This window comes from Panthera pardus, unplaced genomic scaffold (genome assembly GCF_024362965.1).
Source record: "Panthera pardus isolate Hobbes unplaced genomic scaffold, ASM2436296v1 HiC_scaffold_19, whole genome shotgun sequence".
Lineage (NCBI taxonomy): Eukaryota > Metazoa > Chordata > Mammalia > Carnivora > Felidae > Panthera > Panthera pardus.
The window spans coordinates 19463251-19487754 of record NW_026526754.1 but is presented as its reverse complement, the minus strand read 5'-3'; the positions used below and the strand labels follow the sequence as shown (position 1 = coordinate 19487754).

The window sequence follows — 24504 nt, the reverse complement described above, 5'->3', positions numbered from 1 at the left end:
GGCCCTGCCCACCCTGGCCACCCCCGCAGGACTCACAGCTGAGGGCCAGCAGGCCGGCGTCGGTCACAGGCGTCTCACACAGGTTCAGCACCTGCAGCATGGTGAGGTGTTCCGACAGGAGCCGCAGGCCGGCGTCTCCAAACTGTGGAGCACAGAACCCCTCAGCCCTGGGGATCGACCCGTGTCCCCACGGCACTCAGGGAAAGGACTCCGAGGCTGGAGGCAGCGGTGGAGGAAGGTGACGGGGACACAGCCACCGCCTTTCAAGCCGGGGGATCTGGGCTGCCCTCGCTTCTCTCCAAAGACTCAAATGCTTCCCCTGACAGGGGTTCGAGTCCGGCTTCTGCTGGTGGGATGCGGGCCAGCCAAGGGCCCTTCCCAGGAGTCGGTCTTGCTGTCTGTCAAGGAGGGCTCTGAACTCAGGGGCTCGGCTACCAGTGAGGGCCAAGGCCGCCTTTCCCTGGGCAGGACGGTAGGATGGGGCGGGACGGGCCTTGGAGGGCAGACTGCCGGGAACACCTGGTTCCTCTTCTATAAAAGGAGGGCTCTGGCGGGGCCTCCACGTCACAGGTGGGGAGTGGAGACCACGTGTGCTGATCCACGCACGGCGCTTCTCAGCGCAAACGACACCGAGCGTGGGCGGCAAGCCTCGGTGTGCTGTGGTTGTTATCACAACAGGAAGACTCCCGAGCTGCCCGTGTGCTACCCAGGCGGGTGAGGGAGACCAGCGTCACGGCTCGGCCCCGCCTCTCAGGGCTTCTGACGCTTTGCTGGGCACACCCCTGCCCTGGGCCTCAGCAGCTCCAACTGTGAAACGGGCCACTGGCCTTCACGAGGTCCTAAGTGTCCTCTGGCCTATGCAGGGGGTGCTGAGCTGGGGAGGGGCGGGGTAATCAGGAGACTGGGCCCCGGGCTCCAGGCAGGAAGGCCAGTCCCAGAGGAGGGCGCAGAGCAGGGGCGCACAGGGGCGTGGAGGAGGGGGCAGGATGCGGGGGCGGGTGGGGGCAGAGCAGGGTGCAGGCAGACAGTGTGCACCTGAGTGGACCACAGGTTCAGCTGCTTGAGAGAAGGCAGTTTGATGAGGTGCTCGGCGCAGGCGCTGGTCACGTTGGTGAAGGCCAGACTGAGGTTCTCCAGGTTTCCGAAAGAGCCGGAGCTCAGCAGACGAGCCAAGTCGGCATCCTGCAAACAGACAGGCGGCGGGCTCTCGGGGAGGGCCCGGGGCTGCCAGGCGCTCCGGAGACCCCTCCGCACCCCTTCCCTTGCCCCGTAGACAGTTGCAGCAGGGGTGACGGTGCGGCTTGGGGGGGGGGTAGGACCGAGGGGGGTGCTGGGAGCGGCTGCCCCCACGTCCCCGTGGGTGGGGGAGAAAGCCTCCAGTGCCGTGACTCACACCCTGAGTCACTGACTGGGGTGCTCCGAGGCACGTCCCTCCCGCAGGCGTGTGTGCATGCACACGGACGTGTGTACCTGGCCAGCTCCCCTTCCCAGGCAGCAGCTTGGGCCCTTTGCCCGCCTGAGAACACTGAGGTCCCCCCACCTCTAAGGCCTTTGGAGGGCAAGACACGCGTGAGCACTAGACTACCAGGCGGCTGTGGGGAATGTCCGCTCTCCCTTTTCATCTTAGTGATCGAATCCTTGGATTCTAGCTGCCACACGGCCACACCGAATTAAGGCTAATCTCCCACTTAGATGTGGCCGTGTGCCGAGTCTGGACAATGGTATACAGGGAGATGTGTCCAGGAGAACTTTCGGAAAGCCCTTAAAGGGAAGGGACATGTTCTTCTCTGCTCTTCCTCCTTCTGCTGGCGTGAATGGAGACCTGATGGCCAGGGCTTGAGCAGCCTTTTTGGACCACGAGGTAGAAACCTCATGCCAAGGACGGCGGCACAGGATAGAAGGAACTAAGATCCCCGAAGACCTTGTCAGTGGGGCTGGAGAGAGGCGCGAACCTCACAGTGTTGTTGTGGTGATAAAATGAACAGCCCAGTATCTGGTACGTAAATGCTCAATGTATATTATTAGTACTATTATTAACTGGTAACATATTAACGTTAATACCAGCAACAATCTACCGTGTTTGGTTTCCCGGAACCTGGTTCCCTCCTGGAAAAGCTGGCCTGTCACGTGCCACCGGGCCCCTGGTCAGCTCCACCGGCTAAAGTTCCTCATCAGGGAGGTCTAATCTAATTGCCTTCTTCCCTCTACCCAGCCCCACAGGAGAATAAAACCAACTCACCGTGGACTTGGAGGGCAGTGTTAGCCTGGTGGGCCCGCCTTTCCTTTGCTGCAACAGAAACCGGACTGATGACGACCCGTTCTTTCCCCTGGGCCACCAGCCTGCACACCCCCCTCCCCGATGACATCACGCACAGCGCCATTTTATTTCTCGGCGGCCGAAGGCCACGCGGTGGTCTCGGTCTCGGGGGCAGACCCCGAGACAAGGTGTGAACACGGCCGGTTTATCAGAGAGGGAATCCCCAGAAACGCCAGCAGGGGAGTGGGCGAGTGAGACGGCGAAGGCCCCCCAGGAAGGGAGCGTTATGGTACCGCTACCGCTGGGGGTCCTCTGGGACATGGTGGAGAAGTCATGTCTCAGAGGTGTCCCACCTGTGCGGAGAGGGAGCTGGAGTATTTATACACCGTCTCCTATCGGCCGCCGGGTGAGAGCTGCTCCAGGAGACCAGGGAGGTGTGGCCTCACCACCCCTCTGAAGCCCAGCCCTGGTGCACTTAAAGAAGGGCCTGTGGGATATGGGGAGGGAGGCAGTGGCTGCCGCGCAGGGCCCTGGGGTGAGGCAGGATGCGACTCCTGGCCAGGCCCCGTAGGAGCTCCGGGACTTTGGGGCACCGACCTGACACGTCTGTGATCACCTGGAAAGTGGCAGGTGGTAGCCCCGACCTCTGCGGGTCTGGAGGAGGACTCGCGGAGACAGAGGCCCGCGCAGGTGCGGGCGGGGGACCCGGGCTCCGTCCCCCTGCACCCCAGCCGTGCTCTGGCGGGCCCGGCACGTGCGCCCCAGAGCCGGGCCGGGGACTCACCAGCTCCTTCAGCTCTCGCTGCCGGTCGCACAGCTGCTCGTACATGCGCTTGCCCACGCCCGTGCTCTCCAGGGTTGAGATGATCTGCAGCTGGGTGTCGTTGTTGTCGATGATGTTGTACTCCAGCATGAGGCACAAGATCTGCCCGAGAGCAGCGGAGGTGCGTTACAGCAGGGCTGGTCCTCGAAGGCACGGAGGGCTGGACCTCAGCCCGTGCCAACAGCCCCGCGCGCCACAGGGAGGGGTCTCGGATAAGCTCCGCGAGCTCCACGTGCCCCGAGATCTCATCCTGCAAACGAGCATCCACGCTCCCCCCTCGCTGTCCTTCTGGCTGGGTGACCCGGGCAAATCACGTATCGCAGCTTCCCGTCTGTACCACGGGAACATTCGTGCACAGCCAGCTGAGCACGCAGCAGGCTCTCGGCAAATGCGGGAAGAAATGATGCGTGCTAGGACCTCAAGGGTCGGGAGAGAGCCCAAAGGACAGGGCACCTCTTTCCATCCCTAGTTATCCCCCCGTGCCTGGCACATGGTTGGTGCGCAAGACAGGCTCAGAATGAAACTGGAGCCCCGGGGGACACCTGCAACACACTGCCTCCCAGAGCCTTGGGGAGCCGACGCGATCTCTGTTCTCCGGCCCTCTCGCCCAGGATTAGCATGCGGGCAGCCCTTTCCGGGGACTTCTCACTTGCCAAGCAAAGCCTGCCCGGCCCAGGCCCTCACAGCACGGCTCACCTGCCTCCTGGCTCCCTGCCCACCCCCGTCCTGCAAGTTCCCTGCGCAAGCATCTCAGTGAACCTCCGAGACGCCCACCGGGGCCTTTGGGGACTTAGGCTCTTTGGGCCCATCCACCAAAATCGCCAACCCCTTGACTCAGCCATCCTGACCTCCTCTGTTCTTCCTCAGCCCTGCTGTGGGGCCTCTTGTTGACTCCTGGGCCCCCAAATCTCACTGGCAGGGACGCTCTGGGGCTCAAGTTCTCTGATGCTCTGCCCACCGAGAGGTGTTCTAATCCCCGTCGCCGTGACTACCGGCCAGCACTTCTCATGGGTAGGACGTGGCAAAGTGCTGCTGCCTGACTCTGGGGCTGCACCGCGAAGAGCAACATGGCTTCTGCCATCCTGTCTGTGGACAGTGGCTCTGGGGGCCCCAGGCTTCTGGGGACTTTAGGATGAGGCAGGGGGGACCTGGGCCAGGCATGTGTTCCCCGGGGAACAGGAATACTTCTGCTCAGGCTGCTTCATAGACAGAGGCCTGGAGTCCCAGCTGGCCCGGTCTCCTCATGAGAGACCCAGGGTGAGAACCTGTCAGCTGAGCCCAGTCACCCCCAGATCCGTGAGCCAAATAAATGAGTACCATTGTTTTGAGCCCCCCCCCCCACCAGGGTGGCCTGCTCCACAGCAATAGACAAATGGGCAGAAACCTCCCCTGATCATAAGTGAAAGGGATCAACTGTGACAGGCGGGGGGCTACCGCTCCCCGCTCGACTCGGGAGAGGCCGGGCCACACCTACCTCCTCCACCGCTGTGCTCCCAGCTGCCCTAACAGCTCTGGGCTCCTGTAAGGTGCCCAGTGAACAAAGACGAAGGACCGGGCAAGACAGCAGCCTTGCCAGGGACCCAGGCCAGCTCCTTACCTCCACCATGGTCTGGTTCCCCCTCAGCGCCAGGAGCATGCAGGGTCCCAGCTTGTTTTCCGCCAGGGAGAGCAGGAATTTTTTGGTCTTGTAACAGGAGCCCATGAGGATGTGCACCTATGACGGGAGACAGCCCACGTGAAGGGCAGTGACCACAGTGGGGCTGTGGCCCGAGATGCCTGCCGGTGGCATGCCGGAAGGATTCCCCACACCCTCTCTGGACACCAGATCTGAAAAGACCATCAGACCCCCCTCTTCCCACCGACAGGTGCTCCGGTGTAGATGAACCACAGGGGTGTGGTGGTCAGTAAGCCGATCACAAGGGACAGAGCCTGTAGGATTCCACACACGGAAGGGACCTGGGGTGTCAGATTCGGGAAGTGGAGTGGTTGCCAGGGCAGGGGTGGGACGGGGAGTAAGTGTTCAGGGGGTACGGTGCCACCACACGTGGGACAGAGACCTGCAGGGAGCCCTGCCTCCCCTTCCCAAGCGCCCTATGAGCTCCACAGGTGCTCAGGGATCACCTGCCCCCAAAACCCAGGAACTGGCAAATTCTGCTCCACCTGGGCTACACGCGGGGCAGACACTAAGGCGACGGTGTTTCTTTCCGGTGTCTCTGGAGGTGGGTCCCGAGGGCAGGGGACCCCAAGCAACAGGGCCGGGGCCCCAAATGCCTAGTGTGCTCTCCCCCTCTGTGCAATGGCAAATGCCCTTCCACGGTTGGAAACGGCAGCCTCATCAAGGGGACCGCTCCTGCCCCCCGTGTCTCCATGGAAACGCCGCGTTGCTCTCTCAGGGGCTGCCTGCCTCCTTTTCCGCGTGTATCTTTTCCGCTCCATCGTTAACTCCGGCACAGACGCAATCTCTCAGGTGGGGAAGCTGCCAGCCCCCCGGGTTCTTCCGCACACAGGGTGGGGGACCGCCGGCTGTTGCCGTGGTGAAGCTGTGACATCAGGGGAGCCCTCGTGAGTGGGGAGGGGGGGTGCACTTCCAGGATGCACAGGGCACTCAAGAGGGACTTGTCAGGCAGTGGGTGAGGAGTGGAGAGCCAGTGCGTAAGGAAAACGATCTAAAAATAAGTCCCTTTCAAGAAAGCTTCCAGAGGCAGCGCCGGATCTGTCGTCACTGCGGAGAGCTTCGCGAGCTGGCCCTGTTGGACGGGCGGCCCAGCAGAGAGAAGACCAACCACAGCTGTCACTTCTGGGCGGGCCGTGCGCTAGGCCCTGGCTGGGCGCCCTGCCTCCGTCACTGCGGGCGATCGCCTGGTGATCCACTCCGTTTTAGAGACGAGGGGGCGAAGCGAGGGCGCAGCAGAGAGGCCCCCTGAATCCTGTTTTTCTCGCCGCTGGGAACACGCTTGGTCACAGAACCCAGCTGGTGTTGCGAGCAGGAGGGACAGCTGAGGTCACTGGCCACCTGGAGGACAGTCTGTGCCCCGCTTCAGGAGACGGTCACGCTGCCCCTGGAAGGGCAGGCTCTGGACAGCGTGGGCCCCATCAAGGGAGGGACCTGGAGGCTGAAAGCCTGTGTGACCTCAGGTAAGCCACGGCACCTGTCCGGAGCTGCCTCAGCACAGGCGTGGTTATGGGATAAAGTTGAAGACCGAGAAGAAACAGGGCACGTGAGGTGGCCAACACAGTGTCCGGCACGAAGAAAGTACTGGAAATCACGGCGGGTGCCCAGTTGTGGGTTTGGTGACGTCAGACCTCTCGTCTCCCGGAGGAGATGGTCATCCTGACCTTGACTTCTCATCGCAAAGGTCGGGCGAGCTGGTGGGTCTGCAGTGCCTTCCAGAATCTCTGAGCACTCTGAGCCCTCAGCAGCTCGACCTGATCTCAGCAGCTCGATCTGAACGTTGCCACTACGGTGAGCTGCATGAGCTCGGGCAGTGAGCGCCGCGGGCTTCTGCTGCCTGCCTGGAAAGCGGGGTAACACTACGTGTCACCTCCCGACGGAGCCGAGTGAGATGGGGCGAGAACAGGACTTTCGCGCCCTCGGTTTGGTGCCTGCTCGGGTGAGAGGCAGAAAGCGACAGTCCTGGTCACCGTCTTCATCACCATCTTCCTCTTTGGCTCCGATGCCATCCGGAAATTCCCAGGCTGGCCACTGCCGGACCGGGACAGTGCTGGCACTCATCAGGCGGGGCAAACCCGGTCCCCGCCCGCAGTGCCCACCGAGGGTCCCGTCCCACGTACCATGCTGGCGAACAGCTCCCCGTCATCATCACAGGCCACCCCTCCGGGGCTGTACAGCTGAAACCAGCCGTCTTTGCCGGCCCGCACGCTCAGCAGGCATGAGTGTACCTGCAGCAGAGAAGGGGCACAGCAGTCAGCCCCATCACACAGACGAGACCAGCTCCCACAAGTCCCGCACTTAAGAAATCTGTTTAACGTCTAGTCTGGCGACTCCGACCTCCTACTGAATTCCACAGAAGGCCTGTTGGGAAAAACCGTGGCATCTGTAAACTGGGGAACGCTAGCCATTCCCCATCAGCTCCGCGGGACGAAGGGCCAGGCCTGGCTTGGTTAGCTGCTCTGAATAGAAGCAAGTCTGTGGACAGATCAGGGGGAGACAGGCTCAAAGCTACTGCTTCAACTCAGTCCCCTTTTCTACGCCTTTTTCCGGGCACAGCACAGGGGGCAGCTCTTTTTCGTCTCCTCTCTCTCTGCACCTCTAAGTCCTGTCTCCTGCTTTCTGCCCTCAGCTGTCTGACCCTCCTCTGTCCTGCTCTCTCAGGACATCTGCCCCCTCCACCACTGGGGGTCTGCCTGCTGCCCTTGCTGCGTGTCCCCTGAGCCACCTTCTGAGTCTTTGCCTCTCCCTGGAAGGTGCTCTGTCCAGGGTGGGGCGGTTTCATGCACATGCACCGCTCTCTCTGGGTCTCAACTGCTTTCCCAGAGTTCCGCGTGTGGGTGGGTGGGTGGGCGTGTGCAAACACGTATGTGTGTTTGGGAGAAATTCCATCCACATCCACCCTACTATAGCTGCAGAAAGAGAGAGAAAGAGAGAGAGAGGGAGAGGGAGGGAAACCAAGGCCTTTGTTTCTTACCTCCTCTCTGTCCTCAGAAGAAACCTGATAGAAGTGGCCAATCATTTCCTTCAGGAGTGAAGGAAGGACAATTTGCTGCCAAAAGCCACTTACTTACAGATATTCAATTGATCACAACCCACACACAAGTAAACAGAAAACAGAGGCAGGGGGGTGGGGGGCTTTGACTTCTTTCCCTCTGAGTCGGAAAAATATCAAATGTTAATTTGTCTACTTCAAAAAATAGGGAATCAAGAGTATGCAACTCTATTCGGCAAATGTATCAAACGGTTTAGAAGTCCGGCTTCTTTAGGAGGCAGAAGGTGGGAGGGGAGAGAGGGGATGAGAAACAGAATCAAAGGAAGAGGTTCAGAGGAGCCCGGAGCAGGGCCTGGCGAGGAGGGGGGGGGGGGGCGGTGCCGGGCCTCTGCACCCCACCCCTCCGCAAGACCGGCCTGGCCCCTCGCTCACCAGTCCCCCGGGCCTCGCGTATGGTGCAGGGCTTGGCAAGTCTCCTCCCAGCACTTGGCTCTGCTTCTCCACTCTGGGAAGCAGCTGGGACCACTTTTATTCTTCAACTTCAAAGTTGGTGTTTGAAATAAAGGCTCACTTTCCAGGGGAATTCTGGGAATCTGTCTTCACATGCATCGAAGAATGGCTTAGCGCAGCCCAGACCTGCCTAGCTAGCATTTCCGCTTTTCCCATTGCAGCCGGGGAACCACTTTTGGAATCAGGGCTTAGAATCAAGGTGTTCTAGAACTATGTTTCACCGTGGGGCCGGAAAAGAATATATTCTGGCTCTGTTAAGAAGAAGGAATCCCTGGGGCGCCTGGGTGGCGAGGTCGGTTAAGCGTCCGACTTCAGCCAGGTCACGATCTCGCGGTCCGTGAGTTCGAGCCCCGCGTCAGGCTCTGGGCTGATGGCTCGGAGCCTGGAGCCTGTTTCTGATTCTGTGTCTCCCTCTCTCTATGCCCCTCCCCCGTTCATGCTCTGTCTCTCTCTGTCCCAAAAATAAATAAAAAACGTTGGAAAAAAAAAAAAATTAAAAGAAGAAGGAATCCCTTCGTCCTCTGCCCATCTTCAACCCTCCGCTCTGCTGGGGGTCTGTCCCCAGCCAGAAGCCAGATCCCCTCATCACACCCCAGGATCCATGCAGGTGGAGAAGGGGGCTGTGAGCTCCTCGGGGCAGGGCCAGTGGGAGTCCCCCTCATGTCTGCAGCCCCGCCTGGCCCCACCTACCGAACAGGCTCTGGAGGCAGACTCCCTGGGTTTGAACCCTGCCTTGGCCAGGTACCAGCTGCGTGGCCAAGGAGATGTCACTCAGCTCCAAAAGGAGGGTAATTCTGGTGTTAAATGGGGTTGACGACACACCCCACTCGTGGTTGTGGCAAGGACTCCAGGAGAAAACGCAGGTGCCCGACACAGGGTGAGCACCTGACCAAGGCCAGGTGTCTCTGATGTCCCTGATGCAGTGGATGGAGGAACCCAGGCCACCCGAGTCCTTGCTCACGAAGCCTCAGGGGGAAAGCTGACCTCTCCCTGAAGCCCAGATACGGGGGGTGGGGGGGGTGCAGAGCGGCCCTTCAGAGGCCCTCAGCCACCATGCCCAGGAAATGAACCCCGGCTCAGATGTCTTCCCAGCTCAGATGTCTTTGCTGACCTGCGGATGTCAGAACGGCAGGGCTAAAGAGGGACCAGCACTACCCTGGAGCTGGCTGGGAGCCCCTGTGCCAGCCCGCCCCTAACAAGGCCTGTGCTCCAAGAAGAAACCGCCAGCTGGTGGCAAACCACCTCTGGTTAGCCTGAGTTTACAGTAAAAGGCTGACATCATGGGCCAGGCACCCCCACCCCCCAATCACAGCAGTGGGGGGGGGGGGTTGGGGGGGGAGTGGCGGTTGTGTTCATGCTCCAGGCCAAGGAGCCTTTGTACAGTGTTCTGAGTGCCTGTGGGAGACAGAGAGGCCCCGACAGAGCCACAGAAGGCTCAGAGTGGCCCACAGGCATCACGCCGTAGCCCTGACAAGGTGCCTTCGAGAGGCAGAGTGGGGGGCTCACCTCTTGTCGCGGGTCTTCGGCAAACCTCTGAATCACGTACTTCAGCTCCCTGAAAGAGACAGGGTGGGGGCGGAGTCATTGCCAGGGTCCTGGCTTGTGTGGACGGTGATGGGGGCTGAGGGGAGGGCTGGGGCGGGGGAGCTGGCGGGGTCAGGAAAACCCTCGGGCAGGCCTGGCTATGCACGTGACCGAGAACGGGCTGGAAGGAGGGCTGGCCGCTGAGCATGGCCGCGGCAGAGGACATTCGCACCGGAAGGAGGTGATGAGGGAGGTGGCCAAATACTCACTTGGTGAACTTCTCGTGTGCGAGGGCTCTGTAACAAAAGCAAAGGGAAACTGCAGTTAGCGGGGGGCTTTCGAAACCCTCAGTGATCCAAAGATCTTCCCCTGGGGACGGTGCAGCTTTATGTCTGATCCGAAGAAGGAGGAGGTTGAGAGTGAGACAGGGACACTCTGTCCCTCTTGGAAACTGCAAAGCGAAGGCCTCCTTGGACGAGGCCAGGATCCTGGCGACGGGAGCATACCGAGCCCACCATGGCCCGGGTCCCACACCTGTGGGTGCTGAGCAGGTGTCTGTGAGCACGTGCACGCGGGCACCGGAGACCCAGGTGTGTGCACTAATTGTTCCACCATTAAGGTGCGGCTGTGCTAATTATCGCCGTGCATCAGAGGGGCATCTGGGGACCGTTTTCCAAGCGAATTGCATCATGGGCCCACCGTCACATGTGTCCCCGGGGCTATGGGGACAGCGAGCGCAGCCAGTGACGCCACTGCTCTTTGGAGACAGCCGTGGCTCTCAGGAGTCGGATTTCTCCGGTCTTGAGTCCTGGGGGCCCCAGGGACGGGCCAGGCCAGCAAATGGGGCAATTACCAGGTATAATGTCCCCCTCGGAGAGCCACATTTCATAAACACAGGCTCGTTAATCGGCTCCTGAGAGAGCCCTGAGCTGCCTCCTGAGGCCTGGCTTCTCCACATCTGTCAAAACAGAGACCTGGAGGCATTTTAGGGCCGGGTTATTCCGACAAAGCCTTCTCCGCAGGCCATTATCCACTAGACAGTTTTCTCCCTATTTTCCTGTGATAAATTCAATATTGGCACAAGGGCTGGCAAGAGAGAGACGGGAGGGTCCATTTCTGGCCCAAGTCACTGTGGAACACAAGCTAATAATCGTAATGGGTGCAATAAGAGAGCTTTCAGCATATGGCGGGCGGCATGGCACAGAGAGCAATTCCACGTGCATTATCTTCCGATTTTCGCTGTGGCCACCGGAGAGAGCACAGACAGGTATTCCCATTCCCACCTGAAGCAGAACAGAAGTTGCTAACTCCCCTGCACGGAGGCTCGGTGGGGAGGGCTTTGTTTGCCTGCTTGGCTCAGCGAATCCTCGTGTCGCTGCCATGAGGTAATCTCCCCGTGTTCCGGAGGTGGGGGGCCTCCCCAGGGGCCTCACAGCTGAGGACCAACCTCTCCATCTCCCACTACCGCCCGCGGTGTTCTCGGGGTGACCGGTGGACCACTGAGGTCAGAGACCGGTGTGGGACTTACTCTTTGGGGAATGGAATGGGTTGAAGCAAGCTGGCCAGAGACGGTCTCCAGTCATCGTAGTCCGACCTAGAGAGAGAAGGGGGGAAAGTCAGGTTCGGACTGTGGCCAAGGACGGGGCGGGGGTCTGGCGGGGACTCGCCAACCGTGCTCCAGCCACCTCCCGCCTGCAGGGAGCTGGGAAGATGAGCGGCCCGTGTCTGCCAGCCTGAAAGACAGAACCCGTCCAGAGAGTTCCTTCAGGCAACCGAAGGGGCCAGCCATCTGGCTCCCTGGGGCCTCATCCCACCTCACCTCTGCACCCAGGTTACCCGATCGTTGTTCCTTCTGACTTTTGAGTTATCAGGTTGAAATCCCAACCCCGGCACCTTAGAACGTGTCTGTGTTTGGCAACACAGATGCAGTGAAGGTGCAACGAGGCAGTGAGGGTGGGCCCTGACCCAGTGCGACCAGCGTCCTCACGAGAAGAGACCGGGACAGACACGCACACAGAGGCAAGACTGTGTGAGGACACGGGAAGAAGGAAGGTGACTGCAGGCCCAGCAGAGAGGCCCCAGACGAAACCCATCCCGCCCACGCCATCATCTCAGAGTTCTGGCCTCCAGAACTGCGAGAAAACAGGTTTCTGTTGTCAAAACCACCCGGTCTGTGTAATTTTGCTGCGGCCGCCCAAGCAGTCTGGCCCGGGGGGCTTATGAGGGGAACGCAGAGGTGTTCTCATCTTTGTCCAGAACCCGGTGGCAAATTTGTAGACTTACTCATATAAAACATAAAAATGGTATGCTATTCATTTGCAGTTTGGGGCAACCCTCCTGACTTATCAGCTACTTCTACTCCTCTGTCCAGATAACAGCTTTTTTCTCCTGAACAGTCACTGTTAGGGGCGCCTAGTGGCTCCGTCGGTTAAGCGTCTGACTTCCGCTCGGGTCATGACCTCACTGTGCGTGAGCGTGAGCCCCACATCGGGCTCTGTGTTGACAGAGTGGAGCCTTCTTGGGATTCTCTCTCTCCTGCTCTCTCTACCCCTCCCCTGCTCACACACACTCGCTCTCAAAATAGATAAACTAAAAAAAAGGTCCCTGCCAATGACGGTGATGATGACGGTAATGGAACAAATACCAGCAGCTGCGACCTTGCCGGCACGTTGTGCACATACTCCTTCACGCCGAGAACTTCGCCTGCTTCTTCTTCACGGTGAAGATCAGCCTCACTCAACAGATGGGGAAACTGAGGCTCAGAGAAGTTAACTGTGCACGCTAATACAGCTGTGGTGGATGGGAGATCAGACCCAGGCCTGGCTCCCGCCAGCTCTGACAGACGGCAGCTGAGGCTTTGGCTGAGGCCTCAGGTGAGACCAGGCACTGGAGGGTCCCCCCCCCCCCCCACACCTAGGGGCCGACTGTGCCAGAACAGGGACATTTGGCATGAATGAGCATGACAGCTGCAATGCGCTGAGAGAGCACTCACTGCTCAGACCATGGAAATGGCCCCACGACCACCACCCACTGCGAATCTGTATTACAGGCAGGGAGTGGCTAAGGAGCTGGCAGGGTGACCGCAGAGAGAGGTCCCCAGAAAGGAAGCAAGAGTTTCTGGAGGCCGCTGTGGAGTCGGCAGGGGTGCCCCACACACGGTACCAGCACAGCCGGCCCCCCGGGAGCCAGCAGGGTCAGGGGCAGGGGAAGGAACGTGTGGGACACGGCAGTGCCTCAGCCAGAGGACAGACGGGCCTTTACCAGGAGCCAGAGCGTTCACACGGGTCCCGGTTAACGCTCACAGGCGCCCCGCGAGACCCCAATTACGACAACCCATATTGCAGGAGGAAAACAAAGCCCAGAGATGCCTCATATTTGCACAAGTCACCAACTGGGGGTTTGGGTTTGACCTCAGGTGCCTCTGGGGCTGTGACCTCTGTCCCTGCCCCGGGTCCCCCTACTTCTCTGGTTTGGGGGACTCTGCCAGAAAGCAAACCCAGGAGTAGCCAGTTCTCACCGACTGTGCTAAGCCGGGCGGGCACCTCCGAAGTCCCGGTGCTTTACCCCTCACACAAGAACCGAGGCCACTGGAGCGGCCCCGCCTGAGCTGCAGACGGTCGGGGCACCCAGGTGCCCGCACCCTGGGAGGGGCTGCGTCTTATCTCTGCACCTGCCATGCCGGGCACCAGGCCAGGCGGACGGCTGGTGCCCAGAAGAGGACTGTTGAGCTGCGGCCCCGGTACACACGAGAGAGACGCGGCCAGGGTGTGGGGTTCACTCCCAGGTGGAAGGAAATGTTGTCAAGTGGGGTGCGTGTCCCCAGCTGCAAGCTTGAGTGTGCAGTCTGACCCGGATCCTGGCAGGAGGGGGCGCTACGTTTGGACCCCTACTGACGCCTGGCGGTGCCCCCAGGAGGCGCCGACGGTGCTCAGACCAGCCCGGGCAGAGGAAAGGACCCAGACCGGAACCGTGGTCCTCGTTTCCATTTAGTTCTCATCATCATCCGGTGCTCCTCTGCCCCCCACCACCCCGAGGAGCTTTCTCGACATTTGTCCCTAATTGTTCTCCCGATACACCGTGTGTCTGTTTATATGCTGAGCTGGATGCACCCGCCACCCCCATTCTATAGATGAGAACGCTCAGTGAGGGCCAGCGCCGGCCGTCACACAGCTGGTAGGAGCTGGGACTTGAACCCAGGAGCCGGGCTCCCACATCCGTGCTCCATCAACGGAACGACACGACGCCCCGTCTCCCGCTTACATCTCTGCAGGAAGGCCACTTCCCTCTAGGGAGAAAGGCACTCCTGGTTATTCTTTTGCTTAAAAAAAAAAAAAAAAATGTTCTACGTAGAAATACCATTAAACAGAGAAAACTCCCAGGAGACTTCAAACCGCTCATAATTAGTGGGTGTCAGAGGCCACGGAGCTGGGGCTGTACCGGGCGTGAGGCGCACGCTGGGCTTCAGGGCCACACAGCCCGGCCCGGGGTCGCTCCTGGACAGAAGGGGGCATCGACAGGCCCGTTCCGTGGGGCACTGTGCGTCACCTGTGTTCCCAGGCCCACAGCTCGGCCTCCTGCCGGCTGCACTGTGGCAGCTCACACGGGGCTGAGCGTGGGGGCCTCGGGCACGAGGAGGGAGAGGGCGGCGGATTTCCTCCCTCGCCTCGGCCAAGCCAGTTGCAAGTCTGCGGTCGGCGCCTTCGTCTGCTCCAAACGCCCAGGTCTACAAGTTTGGGGGTACGTGGCAGGTGTGTCGGGCAAAGGCTGGGTGCCCAGAAGCTGGCCAGGCCCGGGGGGTGGGCTGTGGGCCCCCCGTGGCCAGCAGAGCACCTGCCGTGGGCTTCCGGAGAGCAGGGCCGGCCCGGCCTAGGATCGAAGGGGGATCAGCGACCAGGCTCTAAGCGGCCTGACTGCCCACCCCCAAGAAGGCAGCCAGGCCTGCCCCGTGCTCAGGGAGGAAAGGGACATGAGGCAGCATAAGCGTCCTGCAGGCCTCCAATGAGTCCCAGGTGTCACTCCCCAGACACTTGGTCCTGGCATTAATGGGGCCAGGCTGGCTCTAGAGAGGCTCTTTGCTCCCTAAGAGGTCGGACGGCCGCCGAAGGCCACGGAGCTCACAGGGGGAGAAGCTGGAGTCGGTGCGAGGAGGCCCAGGTCTCCCGCCTCATGCCGCGCCGCGCGGATGGTCTGAGGCCAGACGGCTGAGAAGTCCCCTTCTCTTGCTGTGCTGGGGGTGGGCGACACCAGGGACAAGGGGGGCAGGTGAAGGGGCGGACACAGGAAACGGGGACAGGGTGGTTCCCAGGACCCGGGGCAGCCGCTTCGGCCTGGCGGAGACGTGACCTACGCCCCGCGAAGCCGCAGGCCGACTTGACAGCTGCCGCCCGAAGCAGAGCTCTGAGCTGCCCCGCAGACGAGACGCTTCCTCCCAGCACACCCTTTCCTCCCGATTCACAGAGCTCGTCCGCGGCATGGGGAGAACGCGGCCCCGGCCGCACAACAGGAGCTGACGCGCCAGCCTGAGCCCCGAGAAGCCGCAAGGCCCGGGCACACTGGCCCGGACAGCGCCCAACGCGAACCCCGACTCTCGCGGGCCCCAACCCCGGGGTGGGGGTGTCAGACTCCAGCAACGCTCACGGACTCGGTCCTGGCCCCACCGTCACGTCCCGCCTCCCTGCCATCCCTCAGCCTGTCAGAAGCCATTTCAGCCATTCCTTGTGTGACAGGGCTTGCAAGCCCCCGACCGGTCCCCTCCGTGCACCTCGCGCCTGGCGCGCACAGGGGAGCTGCGGCCTCGGGCTGGGGCAGCTCCTTCCCAGGCAGGACCACCCTGGGCGATGTCCGACGGTTCCCGTGTCCCCTCCCCAGCGCCTGCCTTCTACGTTCTAGTGACGCCGCCCAGTCATCGGGACGACCCCACGTCTGTCTGCATTTTCCCTTAAGGCCCCCGAGGATGAGGCATCTTCCGCTTCCCTCCAGCCCACCAGGGCCTCTTCCAAACGCCGGGTTTTTGCAAAAGAACAAACAGCCAGATTCGAGCTGGTCAGAGAGGGTGGATGTGCCCACCTCTCCCTCAGGACGTCTGCTCTCTTCTCTTCCCGGAAGGAAGAGCGGCCCCTTGCCTGCGGCCCCCCACCGTGTGCAGCAGTTCTCCACGCCCCACCCCCCCAGGCGGGCAACGTCACCACTGCCAGTAGTTGGCGCCACTCAGATCCAGAGGGACTGAGGGCAGGAGAGGAGTTGGGAGCCCTGGCCTTTGGCGTAGAGCCTGGCCCGGTGGACGCGTGCGGAGGGCACTTGGTAGCGGGATGCCCGAATAGATGCGTGAGTTGGACACAGCTGCCCAGCAGGTTAAGAGGTGGACTCCAAACTACCGTAGACCCGAACCTGCTCGGATTTCCCTCCCGAGTCCACATTCTTTCCATCGTGCCACCCGGCCCGGGCCTCAAAAGGGTAAGGCTGGCCTGCGCTGGGAATAGTTTTCCTTTTTAAAGGTCTCCAGGGAACTTCTCGTGGTTTATGTTACTTTTCAAAGGTGTCAGATTCCAACAACGCACACGCCTTCCTCTGGGAACAAGCAAGTAATCCGGGGCTGTGGGCTGGGCTGGGCTGCCGTCACGCTCCGGGAAGAGCAGTGCCGGCTCCGGTGGATGGGCCAGGCCGGGCCCCGGCTCCAAGTACGGCTCCCGTGGCCCCGACAATGCCCTGCTCAGAAGCCCCGCTCCACATTAGATCGTCCACGCTTCCCCTCCCTCACGTAACTCTGACTGAGGAGTGTGCTAGTTGGGAACAGCAGTGCACTGTCACCAAGAACCAGAGCCGGGCCGGCAGAAAGGCCCTACGTCACGACACGCACCGTACGGACAAGAAAACCAAGGCCCAGAGGAGCCAAGAACGCTGCCTGCAGCGCACGGCAGGCTAAGTCAGAAGGCCACGGGTCCTGAGTTCTCAGACCACACATGCTTCTTGCGATCTGTGTGCTGAATGCCTCACTGGGGCTCTCTTCCCCTCAAAGCGCTACAGAATCGGGAACGCACCTCACTCCCAACAGTGTCTTAAAACAGAGGAAGCCCCGTTATACCCAGAAAGTGCGGTAACTCCCACTGGCCTAGCGTCTGTGCCTGTAAGGTGCCCAGAGAACGTCCCGGAGGCAGGTGTAGCTCAGAGAGGACACGAAACTCGTCCAAGGCCACAAGCCCTCCTGGCATCCACAGCCCTGGACTCAGCAGTCTGGCTCTGAATCTGCGTCATTTCCGACGTGTCACCCCGTGGAGCTGCAGGGGTTTGTGGGTCCGGCGTGTCTGAGGGCCTTGGGTGGGCCAGAGATGCAAGCGGGCAGCAGGGTCAGAGAAGGGAAAGGGCCAGGAAGAGTTTAGCAGGTGCAAATGGTGTTCTGAGGTGCTGTCCCACCCCAAGGTGAAAAGGCTTCTGGAAACATAAACCAGCTTCGTGGAGACCCTCAGGCAGGGGTGAGGTGCTATTCCGGGCAGTGGTCAGTAGTCAGGACCGCCTCCCGGTGGGCAGCACCCGACACCTGACACCCCCCCCCCCCCACGCCCTGGTGGCTACACAACCCCGGCGGACAGGAGGCCTAGAAGCAGACCAGGGAGAACAGAGTCCGCATTCGTGAGCACGTTTGTGAAGAAGGAAAAAAACCGTGTGTCAGCTGCATGATGAAACACAAACCCTTGATGCTTAATGAGAAATCGGAGTCAGGGACGGGGCCAGAAGGCCTGGGGTTCCAGGTGCTTGTGGAAAACAGCCAGAGGAAGTAAGGGGCCGAGGAGAGCGCGGGGCGTCTCTGGCCCGGGGGACCCTGCCTCCACCAGGGCGAGGAGGAGACGTGGGCCACGGCTGACCTATCCCCCGGAGGGCTGACTTCTGCTCTTGGGAGCAAGTGGGGACTGCCCCTGCCTTAGAGAGACGGACGTGTGTTCTCAGCAATGCCCCCGAGCAGAACCTGGAGTTTCCTTCGGTTGGTGTGGGAGTGTGAGGAGGTCGCTAAAAGTGGCTGTGCCCTCAGCTGGCCTCTGCTGCTAGAAGCTGAGGCTGGCGCTGACCCTGGGGACCCGGGGAGGCCTCGCCCTCCCCTCTCAGGGGCCAAAGGAAGGACAGAGGAAGTGCCTTCAGCTGGCCTCTGCCGCACCTGAATTCTCTCTTCTTCTCTCAAGCCACAAGAAGCCACTGCATAACGTACGCGTGTGTATGTGTGTGTGTGCACGTGCATGCATAGGTATGTGTGCACACAGATACCACAGGCCTTGGTTGTGCAGCACGGGGGACACCCCCAGGCACCTCCCGGTCCAATTCTCCGGCTCTCCAGGCGACCGAGAGGCTGTCCTGCACTGTCCAGCCCAGGAGCGCGCTCAGGGCAGCAATACGTCTGTGAGAGAGACACAGCACGCCGTGCGGAGTCGTGTAGGCACAGGGACGCGGTGAAACCCTGGCAGCACCGACCAGGCCCAGGGGCCAGGTGTCCCCTGGACTGAGGGGCCCCGGTCCCCAGTAATTAGACAGGCACCACGCACTGGTCAGGGGTAACCACACAGTCGTACCCAAACCGTGATCCTTCTGAAAAGCCTCCCACCCCCCAGTGGTTGTGCCTGGAAATGCCGGGTCTGGGACCCGGTCCTGAGAGCGGGGCCAAGCTCTGTCTGAAGAACAGGCCTTATGGGAGCCACACGGGGAGGCATCCGCTGGGGTCTCCAGACCAAGGGGGCCCCTTCCTTCACCTGCGGATGCAGGAAGCAGGTGCACGCCACTGAGGTGGGTCTGGGTGGTTCACGTGTGAGTGGCAGAACTGGAAAGACCCTCAAGGGTCAAATATTAAGACCCCCTCGCTGTAGAGCCGCACAACCGAGGCTCAGGGAGCAGGAGGACTGGGCCCGAAGCACCCGGCTCAGAAGCAGCACCAACCGCAGCAGAACCGGGTCTCCCGTCTGCTTCCCACTAGCCAGGCCTGCACGGAGCTGATCGGCAGGCCACCCTCCATCACCGCCCACCGGGCCAGGCCGGGTGAGGGGCCGGGACTTGCCGAGAAATACACACAGGCACACAGAGCATGCACAGATCACTCGATACAGAAACACAGTCACAGGCTAGCTCACGGGCGTGTCTACACACACACACACACACACACACACACACACTCAGGCGACCCCCTCCCACTCACACACTCATAGACACATTTGGGCACCCATGTGCTCGTGGACATCCTGGCAGCTCTACGCAGAGGCTTACACACACATTCTCAAGCTCACGCACACAGCCTGCACACGTGCCCAGATACTCAAGCATACACGAGCCCACACACCGTACGTACACCCCCCGCATACGCACACACTCTCACGCACAGAGCATGTGTTCAAGACGCATACATACCCAAAATCTGCACCCGGGGCGCCCAGTCACGTTTACACACACCTCAGTACACGCACACACGCACACACACACACACTCAGCACGCTCACCCTGCAGGCCTCGGACCAGCAGGCGCGGCCGCACCCGGCGGCGCAGCCAAGTTCCCCTCTCCCACCCTGGCGGGTGACAGGCGCGCGGCGGGGACACTCACAGCAGCTTGAGGATTTCCACGTAGCAGCCGAGCGTGCGGTCGGCCTGGGGACCCAGTTCGATGCTCATGGTGCTGCAGGCAGGGCTGACCATGAGGCAGTCGATGAGGTTGGGCTCGCTGTCATTGCCCGCGCTGGCCGTCAGTGCCGGCTTGGCAGTGCTGGTGTGTTCCACCTCCACGTGGATCTCGCTGGAGGCCACGACCACGGACTTGAGCCGCGCCTCGGACAGCGTGGCTTCCTGAGACACCAGGTCCGGGCTGGGGTGCAGAAGGCGCAGAGGTAAGGTGGGCTTCCGGTCACAGGGCTGCTGGCAGCCGTTCCGGATCTCCTTCAGGCTGGGGGAGTTGTCACGGCTGCAGGGAGAGGGGGAGAGGGTGTGTGAGCACCACCGAGCGAGCGACAGTCCCCGCGAGCGCCCTGGGCTCCACCCCAGGAGCCCCCGGGGGCAGTGCTGTGAGCTAGTGCTGTCATATCCCAGCCTGCGAGTGAGGAAACTGAGGCTCCACCCGTGGTTTGCTCAAGGTCTCAAGGCAGGGAGGGGTGGAGACGGCATCCACGCTTAAGCGTCTGTCTCGAAGGCTCCTGCGGCAGTCCAGCTCGAGGGGGGCATTCAACACACACGTGATGGGTGAATGAGTAAACGCCAGAGTCTACGTGCTACCACAAGGCCTTGGCGTTCACCTCCACCGCAGGCCTCCCCTGGCCACCCGTGAGATCCACTAAGTGCCTGTGCTTCCAGCTGCATCCTGGGGGCCAGCTGCCCCCCTCTCTCCTGGGGGCAGGCCCAGGCCCCACTTCTGTTGCCCGTCCCTGGTCAGGTGACGAGGCTCAGCATCCAGCTCCCCTGGGAGCCCACTTCCCAGGTGGATCCCAAACCCCAGAATTCTAGTCGCCTGCAGTCTGCGGGTGCCTCCAGCCCACGGCATCAGCCCTGCCCTTGGCTGAACCCCCAGCTAAAGCATCTCCACCGGCCTGGAGGGATGATGCTTGTTAACAGGGGTTCACTGAGAAAAGGCCTCGACGGCATCACTGATGTCGTATTTGTGTGGGAAACGCTGGGCCAAACACAATGAAATTAGGCCTCTATGCAGCAGGACTTGTCAGAACCTTGAGGCTGGTTAAAGCACCTCCACACTGGGTGCTTCCAAACATTACTGGGAGGCTCATTAGAGTGAAGGCAATTCCAGCAATGGGCTTCCTTTGTCGGTGCCACTGCGCTAAGTGCTATCACAGACCACCTTCTCAGATACGTGTGAATGGCCGGCATTACCATCTCCTGGTTCCAGGTGACGAAAGACACTTCTAGAGGTCCAATGATCTACCCTTGATCCCATGGCTTGTAAGTGGAGGGGGCTGGAATTTGAATCCAGGTCTCTGACTATAAACCCCTGGCTCCTCACCACCACGTGGCTTCTGAGATCCCATGTGATCCTGTGCAGATCCTCCTCCTCCAAAAAGTCTTCCCTGATTTCTCCCCTGTGCCATCTTCACCCTCCTGCCCCCAGAGCCCGAGCTTTCCACCCCTGGCTGGATACAATATCCCCTGGGGGCACTTCTGAACATCCCGAAGCCCTATTTGATCAGAACCTCTGGGGTGGGGTCCAGATACCAGTAACTTTCTGGGTTCCCTGTGTGTGCGGTCAAGGTTAAGTCCACTGCTCCAAGGCACTCAGAGAATGATGGCATGATCGCCAACAGCCGCTCGTCCAGGCCCTCCCTAAATGTGTCACACACACGTGTCCGGTGCTTGCAAAGAGAGCACACGTTCCTTGTGCATAAGCCCTGGGCTGAGCATAGATCTCAGGCCCAATGCACCTGGAGGGCCTAAATTTACCCAGCATGGGCCACAACCAGGCCTGAGCCGAGCCCACCAAGGATGTTTGATAAATACACTTTAAACTTTGCTAGGGAAGAACAAAACCCATTAGCTAAAGTCCGAGAATTCAACAGTTGATGGAAAATTGTGTGTGGTCTGGGGTGGTGGGGGGGGGGGTGGTGGGCAGTGTAACTGTCTCCATGGGCTCAGAGCTAATTTGCTACCCAAATACTCAACACTCCATTTCCCTGTGTTTGCCTTTGCTGGGATTTAGGAGTGGATTTTCAAGGCTGTTTGGCTCAGAGCGGGTGATTTTCCAGCAAGCTATGCTAACCTGGGTCAAGTTGTCTGTTCTTCAGTGAGTACATCATGTACCCACCAAGAGCGCTGTGGACAGACCCACAGGGCTTTATCTTCCAGGGACTGACCGCCAAGGGTGGGATGGACCTGAGCCCAGGAAAGACCTCGCAGCACCGCAGGCCTTGTGGTGACTTCCTGGAGGGACTAACAGGAAACTACTCCAGGCTCCAAGGGGGCTGGGCCGCTTTGAGCTGGGGGCTGGGACCCACCTCGCCCTCCCCAGGCCTCCTCCCTGGGCCCCTGGTTGTGATCCGCCCACGGCCAAGTTTGCCCCCTCCAGTCCATCCTCTGTGCAGCAGCCAGGGGGGACCTGGGAAACTGACATCCCGTCAAGTCCCTTCTCTACTTAAATCCTATCGGAGACCCCAGGGCTCTGAGAATGAACACTCCCCCACCCAAACAGAGGGCCAGCTCTGCCACTCCAAGTGTGGTCCCCGAGTAGCAGCCTCAGCCTTACTGCGAGGCTGTTAGGCAAGCAGTCTCAGGCCCCGCCTGGGACCTGCTGAATCTGAATCTGCATTTTATCACGACCCCCAGGAGCAGCTCGGCCTGGCCTGGCCGTTCTCTCGTTTCCCCTTTGTTTCTCTTTTCCTCTCTGCTCGTCACACCGTTTCCCTCCCTTCCTCCCCTGCAGTGGCCTTCATCAAGGAGCGAATCACCTACGGACTCTGCCAAGAATGCAAATTCCTGGGCCCAACTTGAAAATGCTGTGTCCAGGAGTCTGCATTTTCAGGAAGCAGCCTGGGGATTCTGAGGCAGGTGTTTAAGGACCATAGATGGAAAAGGTGACTAATGCCAACCCTATCTGCACCACCAGGCCTTTGCACATGCTGTTTTCTCTGCCTGGATCAGCTTGTCCTGCCTCCTGCCTTGCTGGCAGCCAGGAGCTCTCAACTTAAAGATCACCTCCCCGAGGGATCCCTCCCTCACCTGCCCCTAGAGCAGGGGTTCTCTGCTCTGGCCACACACTCGACTTGTCTGCGAAGTTTAAAATTAAAAAAACAACAAGAAATAAACAATGCCAGGGCCATCCCAATTAAATCAAAATTACAGTGATGGGGCCCAGGCACCCCCCCCTTTTTTTTTTCTTTTTTATGACCCATATGCTTGTAAACGTGAAACAACAACTTGCCAGGAAAAGAGAGCCCTGATTGTGGCATCTGCCAGTGTGAATGCTCCCATCAGGCCTAACTCCAAACCACCAAGGTGCCACCACTGAGTACGGGGCTGGGAAGCGATGTGCTTCCAAACACAGCAGGGCTCCGGCACACCCTGGGCGTAACTGAAATACGGTACGGTCAAGTACGTAAACCTCAGGTGCAGGGCTTCGTGAACTTCCCCACGTTCCCACCGGCCACCAGATCGGGACTCCTCCCCCTTGGTACCACTGACATTCGGGGCCAGATTGTTTCCCGGGGCGGGGGGAGGAGGGGCATCCTGCACGTGGGAGTATGCTGAGCAGCATTCCTGACTTCTACCTGCTGGATACACCCAGCACCCCAACTCCGGCCCAAGTCATGGGAGCCCCCAATGTCTCCAGACACTGCCAGATACCCCTGGGGCGTCAAGACGGCTCCCGGTCTCAAATGGTTCTCAAACCACTGACCTAGAGCAAGATGTGAAACACTTCCAGGAACCCAGAGGTTTCTCTCATGCCCTTCCTCTAACTCCCCACCCCAAAGGTGGCCATTCTCCTGGCCTCTATCACCACAGATTCCTTTTGCCTCTTCTTGAAGTTCCAGGAAAAAGGATCGCACCGTATGTATCTTTCGGATCTGGCCTCTTTTGGTCAGTTCTGCATTTGTGCGATTCATTCACAGTTTGCTTGTTCTGGTTCATCCATTCTTGCCACTCTCTAGCGTTCCTCTGTGTGAACACACCCCAAGCGTCCAACCATCCTACTGTTGAAGGACACTGGAGAGGAGGGTGAGGCAGATCTGAGTGAGGAGCAGTTACAAATAATGCCGCCAGAACATTCTCGTACGTGTCTTCTGGTGGATATGCCAAAAGCTATACGGAGTTGGGTTATAGGGTATATGCGTGCTACGTTTATGTTCTGATTGTGTAAACCTTCCCCAGCTGACTGATAGCAGCCAGGGTTCAGATTCCCCATCACAGACCATGTTAATTATGCCTCTGGCTTCCATCATCGCAGCCCTGACCAAGGTGTACCATGACTGCTCGCTCGCTCGCTCGCTCGCTCCCTCCCTCCCTCCCTCCTCCTCCGTCTCCCGCTACACTGTCTGCTCTGAAAGGGCAAGGGCTCCGTCTAGCTGGTTCACCTAGGTGCCTGTGGCACCTGGCGCGTGATGAGCGGTCACTAAACGAGGGCTGAGTGGACAAGAGAGACGAAGGCTGAGGCACCCGAGCAGAGCTTCGAGGACACAGAGGGAAAATTCTGGGAGGTGCTGTTTCCTGCTCCTGCTCCTGCCTCCTCCCAATTCCAGGCCAGGCATCTGCCGCGTGGGCTCAGGGAGGCCGAGATGAGTCACGGGCCTTTGGAGGAAAAGGAGCCTGGGAGTGTGTGACCCTCCTAGTAGTCTCTTCCTGCTTCCTAGGGTGGCCCGAGTTGGCAATGCACTCAGATCGGCTCCAGAACTACAGTGTGGAGGTCAAGGGTGGGAGACCGTCCATGTGCACAAGGATGCTTAGGATAGGTGTCCGCTGTCCGAGCCATGCACTACCCTTTGATCTCCCGTGTGTGTGTGTGTGTGTGTGTGTGTGTGTGTGTGTGTGTTTTGCTTCTAACATAACACGCTGTAGGCACAGAACAAGCACTTGGGACTGACCGGCATGACATCTTCCTGTTCTGGCCCCAGGGACACTATCACCTCCTTCTGAACAGGGAAATGAGTCAAGATTGGACAGGTCCCCTTTGAATATCAGAACCTAGGGCTAAGGACATGAAAAATAGAAATCCTCCCTTCTCAGGCCCTGTCATAAGAAAATATTCCCTTATTAAGTGTTTGTGGCCCCTT

The 24504-nt window shown here is 60.0% G+C and overlaps 1 protein-coding gene across 3 annotated transcripts in view; it reads right to left on the bottom strand.

The window, feature by feature from the left end:
- Positions 1-24504, bottom strand: part of CMIP (c-Maf inducing protein) — a 232581-nt gene that overhangs the window by 6000 nt on the left and 202077 nt on the right. For all 3 annotated transcript variants that reach the window (XM_019413076.2, XM_019413079.2, XM_019413080.2), the window contains 10 exons: positions 19350-19703; positions 11307-11372; positions 10048-10074; positions 9761-9809; positions 6873-6980; positions 4678-4794; positions 3042-3182; positions 2240-2287; positions 1036-1182; positions 37-142 (listed from right to left, as the gene is read on the bottom strand). In XM_019413076.2, coding sequence (XP_019268621.1) covers positions 37-142; positions 1036-1182; positions 2240-2287; positions 3042-3182; positions 4678-4794; positions 6873-6980; positions 9761-9809; positions 10048-10074; positions 11307-11372; positions 19350-19703 — 1163 coding nt within the window. The remainder of the gene's footprint in view (positions 1-36; positions 143-1035; positions 1183-2239; positions 2288-3041; positions 3183-4677; positions 4795-6872; positions 6981-9760; positions 9810-10047; positions 10075-11306; positions 11373-19349; positions 19704-24504) is intronic.